At 48.2% G+C, this 18,490-nt stretch overlaps 1 protein-coding gene and 1 long non-coding RNA gene across 19 annotated transcripts in view; both read left to right on the forward strand.

Moving 5' to 3' along the window:
• The window catches only part of LOC308071816, a 117,258-nt gene extending 104,570 nt beyond the window's left edge, over positions 1-12,688 (forward strand). The window contains exon 5 of one of the 2 annotated variants that reach the window (XR_013931315.1): positions 8,991-12,688. This is a non-coding gene — a long non-coding RNA (uncharacterized lncRNA). The remainder of the gene's footprint in view (positions 1-8,990) is intronic. The other variant, XR_013931316.1, reaches the window with a different exon arrangement.
• Positions 12,689-12,721: 33 nt separating this feature from the next.
• KIZ (kizuna centrosomal protein) overlaps positions 12,722-18,490 on the forward strand; it is a 55,539-nt gene continuing 49,770 nt past the window's right edge. For 4 of the 17 annotated variants that reach the window (XR_013931309.1, XR_013931310.1, XR_013931311.1 and 1 more), the window contains exons 1-2: positions 12,725-12,912; positions 18,296-18,358. Coding sequence is in view for 9 of the 17 variants with exons in the window: in XM_080407787.1 (XP_080263913.1) it covers positions 12,827-12,912; positions 18,296-18,358 (149 nt within the window). In the remaining 8 variants the exon portion in view is untranslated. Of the gene's footprint in view, positions 12,913-14,180; positions 14,487-18,295; positions 18,359-18,490 lie in introns of all 17 variants that reach the window. The other 13 variants (XR_013931313.1, XM_080407793.1, XM_080407792.1 and 10 more) reach the window with 7 other exon arrangements.

Genomic DNA, 18,490 nt, shown 5'->3' on the forward strand with positions numbered 1-18,490 from the left:
CTGGAAATCAACGGGGGAAAATCAAGATGCCCTCCTTAGGCTGGAATTTGGATTTAGCAGAGCCACCTGCTAAATCACCCATTCCTCCTTTGAGACCCGGGCAGGGGGACAGCCAGGGCTCCCAGAAAAACCTGTCCCTTTGCCAGGTTGTTGTGTAGGAAAGGAAGGAGCCGGGGGCTGTAAATCCCGCACGGAGGGAAGGGGCCCCTGCCAAGACACAGCGAGAGCTCTCCGGCTCTCATTTGCGTGGGCACCCACGCTCACTGGGCAGCCTTATGCGGGTCAGCTAGAGATGAAGAGCCAGCCCCCCCCGAGTCGGGGTGAGACCCCCAGCCCTGTGGCATGCCCAGCCCCCACCAGGCTGTTTGCTGGGGACGTGGGAATCCCCCAGCCCAGTGAGCTGCAGCCCGCCCCGCGCGCTGGCACCCCTGCACCTCATCTGCAATGGGGGCTGGGGGGGGGGAAGCTTTTATTAATTACTGGTAATTACTTATTTTACATATTGTTATTGATGGTTATTTGTTGCAAGTAGCTGATTATATTTAAGAGATAAGGAGGGAAAATGTCTGCCCGGGCAGCTAAATCACTGGAACAAGGCTACAAAGCCCCGACCGCACGTTGCAGACCTTGCCAAGTGTTTCAAAACTGAATAGTCATTGGGTTGGCAGATAATTCAGAAACTATTTGTATGAGCTGTTTATCAAATTATTAACTGCACAGATGTTGTTTGGTTGAAGAGCAGCTGAACCTTCTCTCTGCCAGCCGTGGAGACAAAGGTCTGCAGGAATAATTGGAGATGTGCATTGAATATTAAATTAATTTACTGCTCTTAATTCTTATGCAAATCCTGACCTCTGATAGAGCCTATCAATTACCCTGCATACAGGGAAAAGAAAGGAGAACAGTTTCTTTCTTTTCTTCCCCCCCCCCTTCTTTTTTTCCTGTTGTTCTTCAGTTTGTGGTTTTTGTTTCCTTTTTTTTTTTTTTTTTATTATTCCCCCCCCTCCTTTCTGAAAAGGAACTTGGAAATATTTGGGGGAGGGAAAAAGCCATTTGTGGGAGAAGCAAAGGACCGGGACTATGTAATTGAATCTCCCGGTTGCAGTGCCGTCCTCTGGGAGTCCGGCCGCAGTTTTTAACACAGCGGGGGGGCGGGGGGGAGGCCTGGGAACGGAGGCCAGGGCCAGGCTGGGCTCCTCGGGCTGGAGCCGGAGGGGCCCGACTCTGGCGGCCACCGCGCCGCGGGGCCGGGCTGGGCGATGGCTGCAGCCTGCGCTGCCCGCGGGGGGGGAGCGGGGGGGGCAGCCGGGGCCCCGCTCTCCGGCTGCCGGGGGCTTCGGACGGGTGAGCCGGGGAGGGGCGCACGACGCTGCGAGCGCGGCTGATTCTGCCGGTAATTAACAGTGAAGAAGAAAGGCAATTTGTTGTCAAGTCTATTGTGAGATCCCAGGTAAAATGAAGTACGATTTAATTGGTCCTCGTTAAAAAGAGCTATTTTTCTAATATGGAGAAAAGGCCTCATCTTGGGCACTTTTTTTAATTGGGGTTGTGTATGCGCTGTTTAGTCAATGTTTAAAAAAAGACTCTGGGCCTTATTCTTTCATCATATTTTCTAATAAGGATAAATAAATAGGATGAATAATGCGATCGGTCTATCCCTCGACCTCTGAAAGACCTCAGCAGCGAAATGATGTTTCAAGCTCCTTTCGTCACATCCAATATGCACTGCCTTTCAGCTCTCCCGCAGCCCAAACAAAAGCCATACAACAATATCAATTAATCATGCAGCAGGCAAACAAGGAGATTTATTCCACTACAAATAGCCTCACAGAGAGATGCTGAATGGGCTTGATTAGCATGAGAAAAGAGGAGCAAAACTCCACAGTTCAACAGCTAAAGAGCAATTTGATGGGGCTGGGATTGGGAAATTACTTGATTAGTGTCTGCCGGAGGAGAACACGATTAGGACGCGAGTGCAGCCCCGCCGCGGGGATGGGGGGCTCGGGGCGGCCTGGCCGGGGGGGCAAGTAAAAAGGAGGGGAAATAAAAGGATATTTTTTTTCCCCACACGATTTTTTTTCCCCCTCCGTAAATCCCGGGAAGCGCTGGGAGACTCCGCTCCCCCTCCCACGCAGCCCACTCGGGTAATTTCATTTATCCCGCAAATCTAATTAGTAATCCGCGGATGACATTAATACCGATATAATGAAGCCTGTGATGACCAGATTAGCGAGCGCGCACTGATAGCCTTAAAGGCACATCGCACCTTGGCAGCCGCGGGACCCAGGCGGGGATGGGGGAAAAGCTGGCTTTAAGGGGGAGGGGGGGGGAAGGAAAAAAAAAAAGGCGGGGGGCGGTGGGGGAGAAAAACACGAGTAAAACCCGCGTAGGTCGGGCTGAGCGGCTCAGGCGCCTATGAAGGAGCCGGCACTTCGTGGAGCGCAGCCTGCCCGGGTGCCCCGGCCCGCCGCTCTGCGGAGAAGAGGAGAGGAGGGAAGAGGGGAAGGAGGAAAAAAAAAAAAAAAAGCCAGAGCCAAAAGAGTCGCTCTGCAATTTATTCCAATGGGTGGCTTTTAAGAAGCTGGCAATTTGAGATGGCTGGGTGTTATTTAGTGCAATATGAAATCAAATGATCCTATTTCTCAAATAACAGTGTCTGGGAGGAGAAGTGAATGCTGTGAAAAGGTAATTGTCTCCTGATGATATTTCCATTATACCCCAATCCTGGCCTAAATGCGATCAGCGTCGGGCTGAAATCGATACGGGGAGGAAGGACGGGGTCTCCCGGCCGGCGCAGGCAGGGAGGGATGGAGGGGAAGGGGGTCCCGAGGCTAAAGCGGGCGGGGGGCGCATCCCCAGCGCTCGCTCCCCGTCGCCCCCGCAGGAGGGCTCCAGGGAAGCGCGACCTCCGCCTGCCCAGCCGCGGGCGGGCCCCTCGCCGGCGGGTCTCGCTGCGGAGCGGCCGGAGCCAGGTAAGGAGCGCGGCCGGAGCCTGCCCGGGGGGCTCGGCGGGGGGGAACACGGCGCTGCCCCAGCCCCTCCCCGCGCCGAGCCGCTCGGGAGGGGGCTCGGGGGCTGCGGAGCCGGTAGCCGCGATCTCCCTCCGCGCCTGGCTGCGGCCACGGCCCCTCGGGCGGGGCGGGGGGAAGGAATCCAGCCCCTTCTACCGGGGCAGCCGGGTACCAGCGGGCTGGTACCGCCAGAGCCCAGCCTCTCGGCGCGCTCCCCCCACGGAGCAGCCTTCGGGGGGCTCCGACCCGCCGCCGCCCTCCCACCACCCGAGCCCGCAGCCCCGCGCCACACGGCAGCCTCCGGCCAGCCCCGGGGCCGCCTGAGCCGCTGCCTTTAGCCCTTGGCGGCCACCGCCGGCCCCGCTCGGGCCGAACGCCGGGAAGCAGCGGGATGAGCCCCGAGGGGCGCGGTGCTCGGCAGCGCTCAACCCCCCGGGCCGCCGCCGCCTGATTTCTGACCGGGAGCGAGCGTCCCTGTCGCTGGCCGTTACGCGGCCGCGCTGCCGGGGTGATAAAATCGCCAGATTTAAATCACTGGAGGAAAACGACGGGGGGGAAAGAGAGGGAAAGGGAGGCGGTGAGCAGGGAGCAGAGGCAAAGGAGCGGGACCTACCTGCGCCCCTCACGCCGCCGCAGCTCCCCGAGCCCGGGCCGCCCCGGGGCACCCACGCCTGCCGGCGGGTCGCCCCTCGTCGGGAGTCGCCGTGGCGAGAGCAGGGGTCGAGCAGCTGCTGGCTGCAACCCCCAGAGCCGAGTGGCGAGGCGGGGTCTTCCAGCGGCTCCCGAAAACGATCCGCGTCGCCTCCCGGGTGAAGAGATTTCCCTTCGGTTTCTTGCGCGGAGCTGGGCGGTTTGCTTTTTTCCTGGGTTTTTCTCTTTCTTTTTAAGCCACTTCGCCCAGGCTAGCGGCGGGGGGCTCGCTGTGGCCCGGGGGGGTGCGGCCAGCCCAGATTTCGCTCTGGCCTTTGGCTAATTGCTGCTTATTTAATTGCTATTAAAGGCTTGGGCGCTCAGGCCGTCGCCGGGCAGGCTGGCAGTGCGTCCTTGAGTGCTTCGGGGTGCAGCAAATAAATGCACTTTCGAAAAAAAAAAAAAAAAAAAAAAAAAAGCGAGGGGAGTGTTTTAATTGAGCAAGAATAAAGGCTTGCTCGTTAAAAAGTTTACTGGATGGTTGCAGTTGTGCTGCTCGGGGTGGGCTGTGTGGCACCTGAAGGCACGCTGGTGCTGTGCAAAGGGGGGGCAGTTGGAGGCGAATGCTTAGGGCCACGTTCGGATGCTCAGGTCTGTTAGCATCTGTCCCCGGGGTCTGGCCCTCTCCTGATGGAAGCAGAGCACCTCCGGGCCACCATCCTGCGCTCTGGAGAGGTTCTTCGTGGTACGTGCATCTGCAAACTGTCGAAACATTTTTGACCTTAAGCCTGTAAGTCAGTCCAGACCGTTGCTGCTCGCAGATCCCACCTGCATGCCTAACTGACACAAGTGTTTCCTCGAAAGTAGAGCTGAAATGAATGTTCAAGCACTATCTAAATGCGCTGTCAGAATATTTTCCGTCTCCTCAAGCCTTTTTGCCAGCTTCTGCTTCAGGTTCCTTTTTATGTTCAGTGCAATTATTTACTGTTGCATACACTAAATGGAGCGCAGAGGGCTGGGCCCAGTGATGCCGAGCTCTGAGCAGACACAGTTTAATTAATTTCATAGTCTTATGCTTGTTTTCCTGCTTCTTAAATGAATGAACACTTTATACATATGGATCCTTTCATTCATCACAGAACAATCTTCTGTACAAAACAGGTGGGAAAATGCTTAATAAATCACAGAAAAACTGTGTGCTCTGGGACAGGAAGTGAAAAAACCCCTGTCCACTCAAAACTGGATTTCAATGAAATGGAGAACTCGGAGAAGCAGCATATATTTACTGCCCCAGGTGAAATCTGGTCTCACTCTGCAGACAGTGCTTGCTGAAAAAGCCCTTCACAGTGTCCAGACACTCAGCTCCAACCCTCAGACAGAAGTAAAAATAAAATGGAGACAGCAGCCAAACAGTGGCTGGGAATTAGTTCAGGTTTACATCTAATTCTAGTTCAGGGAGGCGCATTTATTTTCCATGTATGCCGATCTGCTCGCTTTTGTTTTAAAGAGTGGCCAATGACTTGCAAACACTCGGGCTGAAATATTAACACCTTTAACAGGTTTTAAATATTTTGGTTTAAGGTGGTGAGGTATTCTCAAGAGACTCAGTGTTTGTCAGTGTCTGTCTACAGAGCAGCACCTCGCTACCTGTGCCGTCAGTTAGGGACAGTCCTCGGATCTTATTTCCTTCGTCCAAAAAAGCCCTGAACTGCAAGGCTTGCCCAAGTGCTTCCCTTCGTTTCAAACCCTTGTAGCTTGGAGCACTTGTTGAACCTGATGACAAGTGCATCAAAGTGGCTGACAATTAGGAAATAAACAAATACCATTTGAGGCATTTTTTGAGCAGAATCCAGTAACACGTAGATTAGCTTATTGATGTAGTTATCATATTGAATATTATTCATACTTCTGATGCTTCTGCTGCACAGCAGTATTCCCTGCTTAGTAAACATAACATTAACTCACTATGCAAAAGACTTCATTAATCAAAATAGACAATAGGCCAGACACTCTCCCTTTGAGTCTGGGGGTTTGGATCTTCCAGGCTTTTTACCTTGTCTAAATGCCTTGTCCCTGCCAATGCGGAAAGTAACTCTTCAAAACAGATCACTATAAAATGTGGTGCTAAAAGGAAAACATTATCTAATTCAGTTAAAACAATTTCCCAGTTATTTCATATTTTCCCTTTAATTTTTCATGACCTGTAGAAGAAAATCTTTTCCAGTATTTCAGTCAGTACGTGAGATTAATCCACTCATTTGTTAAAATGCTAATGGAAGAGCCTGAGATGTCTCTGTCCTTCAAAGCAGCAGCAAGGGTTAAGATCAAGAGAGACGGAGTTGACTGGCCAACCCGTGGTTGTGCTCCTGCCTTACCTGTTGGAGATGGGGAATGGACGGTGGATGGGGAGCTGGGAATGACATGGCCTCCTGAAGGAGGATCCTGGCAAAAAAATGGCACCCTCTTGAATCTTGACTCGGTGCAAAAGACCACATGTTGAAGGCGAGGTAGGGCACTTTTGTGCCTAGGAAAATGTTTGGGCGCAAAGTCTCCACTTTGCAGGCGCTCTGTGGCGTTGTGAACATACGGCTGCACGCTGCGGGTGCAGAGCGGGCAGCGAGACGCTCAGGCGCACCGTGTCGTTCATTTGTTTGGAGAGTTATCTGGCAGATTCGAGCCCCACGATGGATGTTCTCCATCCCACGATTTGTAATGAAGCTGAACTCTCGGTGGTCGTGGTCTGCAGTGTGCGGCTGGCTCTGCCTCATGCTGGGCTATGGCACCTGGGTCAAGCTGCAGCCTGCGTGGCAGAGGAATGCTGCCTGCTGCCAGACCCAAGCGGGCAGCTGTGAGATTGATTTGGGCTACGTATTTGTGAAGGAAGGCTTCTTCCTGCTTTCTTTTTGGTTTCTGCAGGCCTGAGAGAGGCATTCCATAATGATCCAAAATAGCACAAAATAGTCTTTCCTGCTCAGAAACACAGCAGAACTCTTTCCAACTAAGCAGCAGAAATGGAAGCAGTGGTTGGTTGTATGGGACACTCCAGAACGTAAGGTGTGGATGAGTTCGGAGAAGACAGGAATTGAGCCTTTTGATGGTTGGCTGCGAGTGGTCTAGTTCAAACTCAGACACTTGCCTCACATCTCAGAAAACCAAAATTCAGTTCTCATTCCTTCAGGGATGGGGAAGCTCAACACCATCAATCTCCTCTTTCCTCTTCAAACAGCAGACACTTAGATGGAGGGTGGTTAATTCCTAGTGTCTCCATCTTAGAAACAGAAGTGACTCTGAATTATTGTGAAAGCAGAGTGACCTGAATTCTCCCAGGCATCCTCTCCAGATCCTTGGCCTTGGAAGAGCCTGAGTCGGGTCACACCTGATCCCTTCTGGTCTTAGAGCCTCACATGCTGTGTAGGAGACTCCACAAGTCCTTAGAGACAGCTGGAGAAGAGGGATGCTTCCCGGCACACAGGCTTTAAACTGGTTCCCTCCCCGTGCCATGGCATTTCTGTTGCTCATTAACAATGTGGAGTTGTAAACAATGGCGTGTGCTTGTATCTAAATTCTCCAGTATTAATTCAAAATTACTTGACAATGACATTACTAGAGACTTTTCAATTATGTCAATAGGCTTTGGATAAGGCCCTTACGTTCTTAATAAATATTATATAGTTTTAAATGCTGTAGTTGCGTTCTTAAGGTTTTTATTCAATCAGCCATTTATCATTGGCTTCTGTGTTAACAAGTTCTTGCTGGAGGAACTCATTTCACCTGTCCTGTCGACAGCAGAAAATGCCTTCTTCAGTAAGACAATGTATTTTCTATTTATGCATCAGAAACGAGTAATAATAGGTTTCAAGGAACTGTAACATTTAATAAAAGCATTTTATTACATTTAAATTTATTAAAATTTAAACATTAAATTCAACATGTTAATTACTATTTCCGTGCATTGACACTGACAGTCGGAAATGGATCCACACAACTGCTCTGCTGAGATATGTTCACTGGTGTTATTTGCTCTTTGATTACTAATACATTATTAGTGCTCTTCATTTGGGACTTGATTCATTAACAAAAAGACTTATGGGCATTATGTAAATTTTTTTTATGTCTTTTACATAGCTACCAGGGCATGTATTATGAATCTAATTGAAAAAAAAAAAAAAAAAGAGAGAGAGAAGAAAATTTATTCAGTTCTGTTCTGACTTGTAGGCAAGCTAAATGTACGGTCACTCTCAGAAATCAAATAAGCGCAGAGAGGAAAAAAAACTCTCTTCAGCACATCACAGGCTATGTTTCTGGAAATCCCTTTTCAGAGGAACCACGCACAAACCCCATCCTGCCGTGTTTGGGCAGAAATAGCAAAATGGTGGCAATGAAATGTTCAGGCTCTCTTGTATCTTATGCTTGTGTCTGCTGTGTACACTGGTACTCGCAGCTAATCGCCCCTTTTGTTTTCAACCAGTGATTTCTCTTTCATGCTTTTGAATATATGATTTGGTTTACTCTAATCCAGATGTCAAGCAATATTTGTATTTTCTCACGTTAAGTGAAAATCAGCTAAAATCAGAGAGGGCTCTTAATCTGTAAAAGCTCATCGTTACCATTACAGCAACAGTGCGAGTGGGGTGGTTATGCAGAGGCTGGGGGGGGAGGCTTTGTCCCAGGCACTCTACACGAGGACACAGGCAATTTCTGCCCTATATAAAGAGTTTCCTACCTTTCTGGGACCAAGCAGCATCCCCTCCATTTTCTGGCTTTAGATCAGAGGCTGTGGCAAACAGGCTGCAGCAGGTACAGACAGTGCATAGATCTATCGCTCAGGAAAACCAGCCAACCCCTTGACAGCGATTTCTGACAGATGTAGTCAAGGGCTGGGGTAAGGCCAAGGGTGAGGCAGATGATCTGTAGCACCTGGGAAGAAAAAGCATCGGGCAGAGAAAACTGTGGCAGAGATCTTCGGAAAGATCCCAATAGTCAAAAAGGCAGAAATGCAAGATTTTTCCCTCTAGTTTTTCTCAGCGTGGCAGTGCCTTCGAGTCCTGCCATTCACCTCACCACCCACTGCAGACAGCGGGTCCTTCTGCAGATGGAGCTTCAGGCTGGAGCAGCCCCTCTCGCAGCGGGGAAGGTGCCCTGCCAGCCATGGTAGATGTGCTGGCAGCAATGTCCTAAAGTGTGGGGACACAGGGTGACACCTTGGGAACCCAGCCTTTCGCTGGAAGAGAGCAGCACAAGCTGTCTCTGGAGGCAGGTACCGTCAGTCCCTCGCCCCCTTTTTTTTCCCCTGCAAAGATGTATTATTTTTCACTTTCTTTTTCCTCTCACCCCTTTTTTCTCCTGCAGGTGAGCACCGTGTGGCCAGATGTTCATCACAATGAGGTGGATTCTGCACCTTCCGGGGTACTGTTACATCTCCAGAGGAAAGCAGGATGCTAAAAGCACACATGGTTTCCACCCTAAATTAAAAAGAGTGTGTAAAGCTGTTAAGATTAGTGCACATCAATCCCTGCATTTGAATCAAGAGATACTTTCGTTTGGCAGCGATTGGGGGAAAAAAAGCATAATTTCATTCAAAGTGTATTTAATAAGACAGAAGGAGACAGATTTCTTTGACAGTTTTACAGCTCTTATCAGATTACATTAAAATTAAATTAAAACAATCTAAAAGAAGTGTTAAGTACTGAAGGGAGAACACAAACAAAACACTCCTCTTTGTAGGCTTTCAGGGATGGGGTACTGATGTTGGTTATCAGGGATATGAGTAACAAGATTATTCTTGAGTCAATTATGAGCCCATCAAGTGTCAACGCCAGGATCATGTCACTGGCCTGGGGCTGTGGTACCGCAGAGGGTGAGCACCGAGACAAGGAGTAGAGGGACAAGAGGAACAGAGCAGGAATCATATCGGGGGGCCCTCGCTAAAGTCATCTTATTTTGTGGGCGTTTGGGTTTTTTTAATAAAACATCAGAATGTTTGACCCTGTCTGCTTTTCTTCTGCTTTCCTTCCACTTTTTTTTTCTTCTCCTTTGTACTGGCCACAGCACTGGGACTGGTGAGGCCAGGTTAGCACCATCCCCGGCAGCATTACAGACCTCTACCCCCTGCTGCAGTTACCCCAGCCCCTCCTGGCCTCTCTTCTCCGCCAGCACCATTTTGCCACAATTTCCTCAGTTTGTCACCATGATCCCTGATGCTCCCTCCCAGCTCCTCCCCAGTTAGAGGACTCTCTGCCAGCCCTTGCCCGTTTCTCCAGGTAAGGGATTTGGAGCAAGAGATGCTGTGGGAGGCAGGCAGGGAGGTGCGGAGCAGCCCACCTTCTCCCAGGCGGCAGCACTGGTCATGGGTAGGTGAGCACCCTCAAGACCCCTGCTCCTCACATTTGTTCCACTGTGGACCACCATTAAAAGAAAATCTGCTGGGGCTGAAACAGCACGAGAGACAAATAAACTGTGCAGTCCTACAAATCTGAGCTGTCAGGTGGAGATCAACCCCTTTCAGCTGAAACCTGGAAATCTTACTTTGGGAATAAGGTTTTCCAGTATGTAAATATAATGTATGCTTGTCATTTTAAATAGCACCAGAAGCGTTTGAAAGTTTTGATATTATTTTAGCAAGCACAAATATTTTCGAAAGCAGTGTAGTCTTCCAGAACCAAACCTGGTATGTCACAGGTACAGGCTGAAGAAAGCCAGATTCTTTGCCTGTTTTGAAAAATAACAAATTTGTCGTATATGAAAGTGTTTTCTTGTTCCAACGCCATATAGCCTTTGACAGCTTTCTTCACTGACAATCAGCGATGCATTCAATATATGTGTCAGCCCGACAGAGCGCGTTTCATGGCTGACATTCTGAAATAACAAGTTTTTAGTGCCTCACCTTGGTGTCAAAGGGGAGACTGTTTATTTTGACGTACATATTAGTAAAGAGAGCTGTTATAAGGGACCTTCGGGGGGGGGGGGGGGGGGAAGCAATTTAACCATGAAACCCTTTTTATTTCCATTTTATCTGCTCCCATGACTGAGCAGGAACATCATGCTGATACAAAGGCTCTGGAGAAGTCTCAGTACTACAAGTATCTCAAGGAGGGTGGGGGGATCATGTTCACAGCTGAGACGCCAAAGCTCCATTTTTTCACTCCTACATATATTTTAAGGAAAGGGCAAGCTGTGGTGGACATCGGTTAGAAAGTCAAGACCTGGGGAAAACATGCCCAATTGTGGAAATTGAGGCAAGTGCAGACCCAGATCTCACTTGTTGGTTCTTGCGAAGATGTGAAGTCGCACCGTGATGGAGGTCTCCATAGCTCATCTTTGCTTTCAATAAACAGCAGAGTGAGGAAGAACAGTATGACTTTCGTCACAAGTGTGTTTTATGTGAATTCAATAATAAAAGGCTCCCAAATCTGCAAATCCTTTGCATATGTATTTTCTTGAGTAGGTAAGCTCTTACATGAGCTAAAGCCTTCCATATCTTATTGAGCCATTTATTTAGCATGGATATGCAAAGGCTAAGCCAGGCAGCAGCCATGGTTATTCAAGTGACAGAAGCTAATTTGGGGACTGTTAAGTACCACTACATCAATTCAGCAAAGCTTTTTACTTTACATTCAAATTTGGTTTCTCTGGGTTTGACACTGTGGGTGCTGAAAAACACTAGGAATGCTGCTGGATCGTGACACTGAAACCCAGTGGCAGAACCCTGACCCACAGGATGGGGCTGCCTTGCAGCAGCACCCAGAAGTTTGTCCTGATGAGCCCCTGAAGCCCCCAGCTACTGCCGCATCCTCAGCCATGCCATGACTACCTTGCAACTACAGCTGATGCTTTTATGTGGCAGTTGTTGGACAGAAGTTCTAATGAAGGGTAATTATGATGGTGATCTCATGCTAATTGTATACTGATTGCTGTTCTAATTATGCTTAAGCATTTCACAGCCATCCACAATTTTGTCTATTGATGTAGCATTTCTTCTTAATTCAAATACTCTCATGGTATTTGAACTTCATGGGGTCACTGGAATTTAAGCACTAATTTGGCAACTTCCTTTCAAAGGGACCTAAGTTTTTATGTGAAGATGAAAAAATTGTGGGTTTCCTCTCTGCTTCGTTTGCCAGCTGGAGATGTAAATGCAAGGTCTGTCAGAGCTGGTCCAGCACTCAGGGAAGGTGAGGCTTTTTCCACTGGCCAATGGATTTTGGTGACAGGACATCAAAGAGCTCTGCCAGCTTGACAAAGTGGCAATTCAGAGGAGAAGGAACCAGGAATTTTGTTGACACGTTTGATTTCTATACAAACGGAAAGAAGCCATTTGCATTTTCTTGGTTATTTTCCTGAAAAACATACCGTACAAGAAATTCAGTAAAACCAACTATTAAAGTGGGGCCCTGCTACCATAACTGTTTGTCAGCTCCCAATTATTTTTGGAGTTAATGTCTTGGTGCCTTGCATTTACCCCATTTTCTGGAGATTACTGCCTTCCCCCAGGGTACTGAACAGGCTGGGGCCCAGCTCTCCTCAGCACCAGTCTGGAGAATTGACTGAGCACCACAGCCATCCTAACTGCTGTAGTAATACCTAAATTAACAGATTTATTAACATTAACATTATATTAACAGATGAAGCAATAATTTAGGATTACATGTTTAAACTCTCAACAGTCCCCCAAAGTTACGCCACAGATTTCCAACACAATGGCGGGGAGACCTCTTACAGCCCTCACATGCATGCCTCCTGTCTCCTGCACTGGCAACGCTCACATAGTCGACATATTTTAAGCCACTGAAGGCTTCAGAGGGCCCTAAAGGCATACAAATGCCCTCAAGGCTGGCCCCGGGGCAGCCTCCGAGGAACGCTGAGGGGCCGCTGCCCAGACCCCGGCCAATTCGGGGTTTACTGAGCGAGCGGCAGGGCCCGGTCAGGGCGGCGGGACGGAGCACGGGCACGGCTCCCTGGGCCGCAGTCCCGCAGGTGCCTCCCTGCTACGGACGTGCGCACCTATGCGCTGTGTATGTCCGTATCGTACCTATAGACACCCGCACACGCACCGCTGCCGACCCGCCCCAGCGCCGGCCGCAGCACTGCGGAGGACAGCCGCGCGCGCGGGGAGGGGCTTCCGGGGCGGGGCCGGCGCGGTGCACGGCGGGAGCCGTCGCTTTGGCCACCGGCGTAAACAGCGCGGCATGAGCAGGCCGGGCCCGGCCGCCGCCGCCCCCCCCCGGGCCTGCTGCCAGGGGCTCGGCGGGCTCCTGCGGCGCCTCCGCGACAGGTGAGCAGACCGTGCGCCCCTCCGCCGGCCTCCGCCCCCCGGGCTCGCCCCCCGCCGCGCCCCAGTGGGGTAAGGGGCACCGAGGGGAGGGGCGGCGGCACCCGCGGGCCTCCCCGCCAGCCCCTGCCGTGGCGGCCCGGTGCGCCCGCGGCTGCCGCAGGGGGCGGCGGCTGCTGGGCCTCTGCCCTGGGGAGGCGGGGGGTAGGCGGCCGATGCCGCGCTGCCGGAGAGCTGTAGCGGGGTGATGCGGGGGGTGAATACCTGAGGGCTTCTGCGCGGCGGGGGTGGGCAGCCCGGCGGCCCCGGCAGCGTCCCGGGGCGCTTTACGGCACGGCCTGGGGGGCGCCTGAGGCGGGCTCACTGCGGGCACCCGGCTGGCGGCGCGGGTCGCTGCTGCCTGGGCTCTGGGTCCGGGGGGTTCTGAGAGCGCGGCAGGCCTCCTGCTGGTGCTGCTCCTGCTTGCCTGGCCGGGTCTTTTGGAGCGCTTCTTGCAATATTTACAAAATTGTTATTTTAAGCAAACAAGCAAATGATACAGATGCTGGTATTGTGGAGCTGGCTAGCTGATGAATGGATGTGTACAGATGTTTCTTCTACAGACACCTTTTTAATCTGTAAAAAAAAAAAGTTTTTTTATGTGTTTCAGTTTAAGATTTATGATATGACTTCAGGAAGAAAGCGTGTGCGGTGATGCAGGCTTTCTGCTTTGGCCTGAGAGATGTCCGTCTGTGGTCAGTTCCTCTGAAGCTCTGCGCAATTAGTGATGCTCCCGGCCTTTTACTCGCTGCAATAACCACAGTAATTGGTGTCAATTAGCACTTTTTTCTGGCCAGAGGAAGTCTCTCGAGATCATTTATGGTATTTAAGCAGTACCTGTTTTCCAACTCCTGCAGAAGACTTTGATTTCTGGGTCTTGTGCTGGTGTCTGAAATGTGCGGTATTAGCAGAAATAACAACACTGTGGCCGTGAGAATATGAATGTGCACATAGATAGTGCTTTTACAAAAGTGCTGCGTTATGTCTTTGCTAATATCCTGTTCTGGTCTGGAAGACTGCTGGCAAGCAAAACGGGAATAACTTGCTGTTTAAAAGACCGGATAAGAATATACAAAGTATACTTTTGTTGTATAGAAATTATTAAAGATGTGGGCCCTAGATAGGGAGGGCACTTTATCTAAATTGCAGTGTTAGAAAATGAAGAGTGAGGGCAGATTAAAATCTGAGCGTTCTAGACTGCATGCTGCTTTAAACTATGTCTTTGTATGCAGATGTCCCTCGTGTTTAGGATGGGAGATGTCTTGTACTTCCTGAGAGCCCTGTCTGCGTGAAGTTGGGTCACCTCCTTTGTAGCTTCTCTGTTGTCTGAGCTAAGGCTGAGCTCACCCTGCACAAATGAACTACCTACCCCTCTCCAACTCCTCTGAAACCTCTGGGAACATAGGATGTTTCAAACATCTGCTCATCTCTCTAATTCAGTTGCACTGAAACATTCAGGAGTTATTTGAGGAAGGGGAATTACAGACAGACAGCACGATGGCATAAGCTGTGCTTCCTTTGGAGATCCAGCTTAACAGGTCTTGTGATAATAAATAGAACTTTTTTGCCTGGCAAACTTCTGTTGTATGTACTTTCAAATATAAAATAAAATATGTATTTGTACCTGGTGGTGGCGACAAACAAGGAGTAATTTATATTTTTTTAACCAGACTGCAAGTTGTATGCTGCTTTTGCTTCTGGGAATGATGCTGCAGAGGCAACTGCCTCTGCAGAATTCCTCAAAGTGATACCTTCTATCTAACCAACTTTTTAAAGTGTAAAGTATAAAAACTTCTGTTAAGTCACTGGAGCGTTTCAGCTTCTTTAAATCCTGCTTTGGAATTCTGCACTGATCTAATGTCAAGTCGCCTGTTCCTAAGACCTGAAGTACCCAACAGCTGTTTCGCCCCTGACGGCAGTCCTGCTTTCGGTTCACAGCTGCGTTTAAGCACACAATGAGCCACTACTAATAAGCTGTTTGTGCAAGATATTGAGTATGGTGAGGATGCTACTGCTTGGTTATGTCCCTCATCTGACTAGGTGAACTAGAAGGGAGTTCTCGTGAACATTTCTTTTCAACCTATTCTCATAATTATTTTTTTTCTTTAAATATCTAAGCTCTGTAGTGCTTGAGAAATTAGCCACCAGATATTAAGCTGCCAATAAATGGTCAGTGTGGACTGCCTTGAGACTTGTGCAAAGAACGTGTAACTGTGCTTCAAATTACATGTTAGACTCTATTGGCCATGTTTTATTTCCCAATGCTGGTACTTTGGCCAATCTAAATATAAGAATCACTGCGTGCATAGGCCTCTGTACACAGGTCAGTGGTATCTGTTATGAGCAAAATTAGAAAGAATTAGGCTTGAGGTGTCAAAGACCTTAAGTGAATCAGGGCAGAGGGTTTACCTTCTACATTTTATACAGACCTGACCATGTTGTGATTACTCAGCACTTAATCTTCAGTGGTTGCCAGTGAGAAAGGCACGTGGGCAATGATTTAAATGCATTATATAGTTAAGTGCTGTACTTAACACTGTGACTAACTTTGCAATTAGCTTTGCTTTTCAGACAGTGAGGCCAGGTGCTTCACACTGAGGGGGATTTGCAGTAAATGTGTGCAAATGCTGAGATGTCCAGAACAGAGAATGTAAACCAGGTAGGGATTATTACTTTCAGAAATGTCAGCTGGTATCGGTTGTATGTAGAAGATGGTAACAAAGAGGCCTCCTCTAACCCACCCAGGAGACCAGCAGCGTCAGCTAAGGCTTGAGCAAGCTCTGGCCAGGCTCCAGGCTGGTAAGGTGGATGCAGCTGAATGCTCAACAGTTGATTTAATGCCAGATTGGTGTAGTAAAACAACTGTAAAAATAACATTTCTTACTTTTATGGGAAGATTGCATTGTGCCCAAGTGTTGCACAATTTTCTATGTACTTATCTCAACAGGGTATCATGACAGGAGTACTGTTATTCCTACATTATGGATGCGAAACTGAAGCACAAAGAGACTAAGGCCTGGTATCTCAAAAAATATTGAGGCATCTTAGTCCTGCTGGTTTAAATGGGAGGTGAGGGATCAAATATCGCTACAGATTGATGCCTGGTGAAATGACAGAGATTAGAGAGAGCTTGCAGCTGACCAGAGAATTCAATTCTGCTTTCAAATCCCAAACCAACACTCTGTAGACTGAAGAATCAGGGTTCTTTGAAAATGAGCCACCTGAATCCTTAAAAAGTTCTGGTATGCTATTTTTGCCCATTTAAAAAAAGGTTGATAACTGACTGTTTGCACCATTTTAATCTAATGCGAAACTGCGTGAACAAATAAAACTTTCAGGTGGAAAGCTTTCCTTTTTCATGTAAAAAAGGAGGCTGTGGTGCAGCGGAATGGCCAGGACGATCCCTGTATTGCTTTAAGCTTTGCTTCTGTCGCTGACACAAAGAAACTGCTGAAACCTCGCCAGAGCCTGGGCAAGAAAATCTACAAGTAAAGTCTTGATTGCCTCTAATTCAGTGCTTGGACAGAGCTGTGTTGCAAAACACCACGAGCTGTGCTGTAACCATTTTAGGCATCCGTAATGATGATACTCAAATGCTGAGAGGCTCTTAGCTGGTATTTTTTTATACTGCTTTGTCTTGCCTTGAGAAGACCTTACTTCTATATTCATGTGCTGTCTAAATATCTCTAACAGACTAATGAACGAGATACTGAAAATCCACACCGGTAGGAGGGAAGCAGCCTTTCAGGAGCTAAGGAGTGTGATGTACTACCCATGGTATCAAAGAATGAGAAATAGGATTGGAGCCAATGGCTGTTTGCATCCATTGGCTTTTACATCCATCAGGATATCGGTGATCTTCACTGAGTCATGAAAATTACTTCTAGAAGTGTAAAAACAAGATCTTGAAATCTGCTTTTGCTTAGCTGTCCATCATGTTAAAGGAAATTGAAAGGATGAGATCCCAGATGAAGCGTGGCTTTTAAATTGCATACATGACATGAAAACCTAATCTTATTTCAGACAGTGGCAGGATCAGATGGGTAAAATGGATGCCTTGATCTCACAGACTAAGAAGCAGAAAGGTTTTTTTCCCCCTTGCTTTCCTTTGCAGGGCAACTGGGAGGAGGCAGATGTGTGTGGCTGTGGTGCGGACGTGGCTGTGGGGGAGTGCACAAATCCACAGATAAGCATACCTAGCCATACAGGTGTATGCAATCTCATGTATATGCCCACATCACTTGGATGTGTACAGCCTTCCTCACTACTAAGAATTTGATGCTACTTTTTAATAAGCAACTCAAGACACTTTGATTGTTGCAGGGTTTGTAATGTGAATTTACTAGAAGCCCCTGTCTTATCAATTTAATTTATTTATTTTTTTTGCTCGTGGGATGGCTGCTCATTTTCAGATGCAGTTTGTAATTATGAAATAGTATCAGCTTTGCTCTTTTCTCCTCCCTAAAGTAGATTTACTTTGAAATAGATTGTAGATAAGATATGGAGTTTGTTCTTAAGCACATTGATCATCCCCATGGGCCTATAACCTTGCGTTACTTTTGGCGGATACAGATGGCCCCATAGCATTTTCACAACTGTAAATATTTTTGATGGTTACTTTTATCTGTTATCCTGTATTAAGTACTGGCAGGTAGTGCTAGCACATCTCTAGATGTACTTGGCTTTAATGTGTAAGTGTGAAATATGTACTTGATTTTCAGTTCAAATTGTTAAATAAAAATCTTGGATAGGACGTTGGGTCTGTAAACCAGTTGGGATTGTTTTGTTTTTTTTTTTTTTTCCATTTTAATGCATTGATTCATTCCTGTGAGAAGTTCTGGGGAGCTGTCCATTTGAACAAGTTCAGCTGAGTATTTCCTGCATTGGAAGTGATCTGCTCTGGGACTCGGAGTGGGGAAGAAAGGGAGGCATGAGCCCGTGATGAGTCTCAGGGTTCAGAGCCCTTCTTGGGGCTGCTGGAGAAGGGACTTGGAATAGCAGCTTAAGCTGGGCAAAAGTCTCTGGCTTTTTGGTGGGTCTTGTGTGGATACGTACATGTTCAGGCATCTTTTCCCTTTCAAACAACATAGCTCTTGTTCCAGCGAGGGACAAAGAGAAAAGTAAAAGCTTTGAGGTTTAGGGGTTTTTTTGTTTGGCGGTGTGGGTGTGTGTGTGTGTTAGTGATAAGCTTGGCTGGCATATCAACCTGTAAGACTGCTAATCTAGCAAAAATGTGCTTTCTGCTATGAAAAGGTTATGCTCTGTTAAAAAATGCTTTATTTCTTGCATTTGGAGAGTTTGAATTGTGAAATAGTTTTATCTTACTGTCTTGTTTGTTTTCTTCCAGTGAAGCCAAAAGGCTAGAATTAGAAAGAAAACTGATGGAATACCGGAAATCTGATGCATACCTGTAAGCCCATTGAAAAGCTTCTTATAGGTTATTTTATTTTGGTTGCAAAGAGTTGGGTATCGTGGAATGCTTTTGGAATGTGACCTTGAAGGTTTTTTTATAATAAATTTATATTCATATGTTAAGTATAAT

Source organism: Falco punctatus, assembly GCF_963210335.1.
Source record: "Falco punctatus genome assembly, chromosome: 12".
NCBI lineage: Eukaryota > Metazoa > Chordata > Aves > Falconiformes > Falconidae > Falco > Falco punctatus.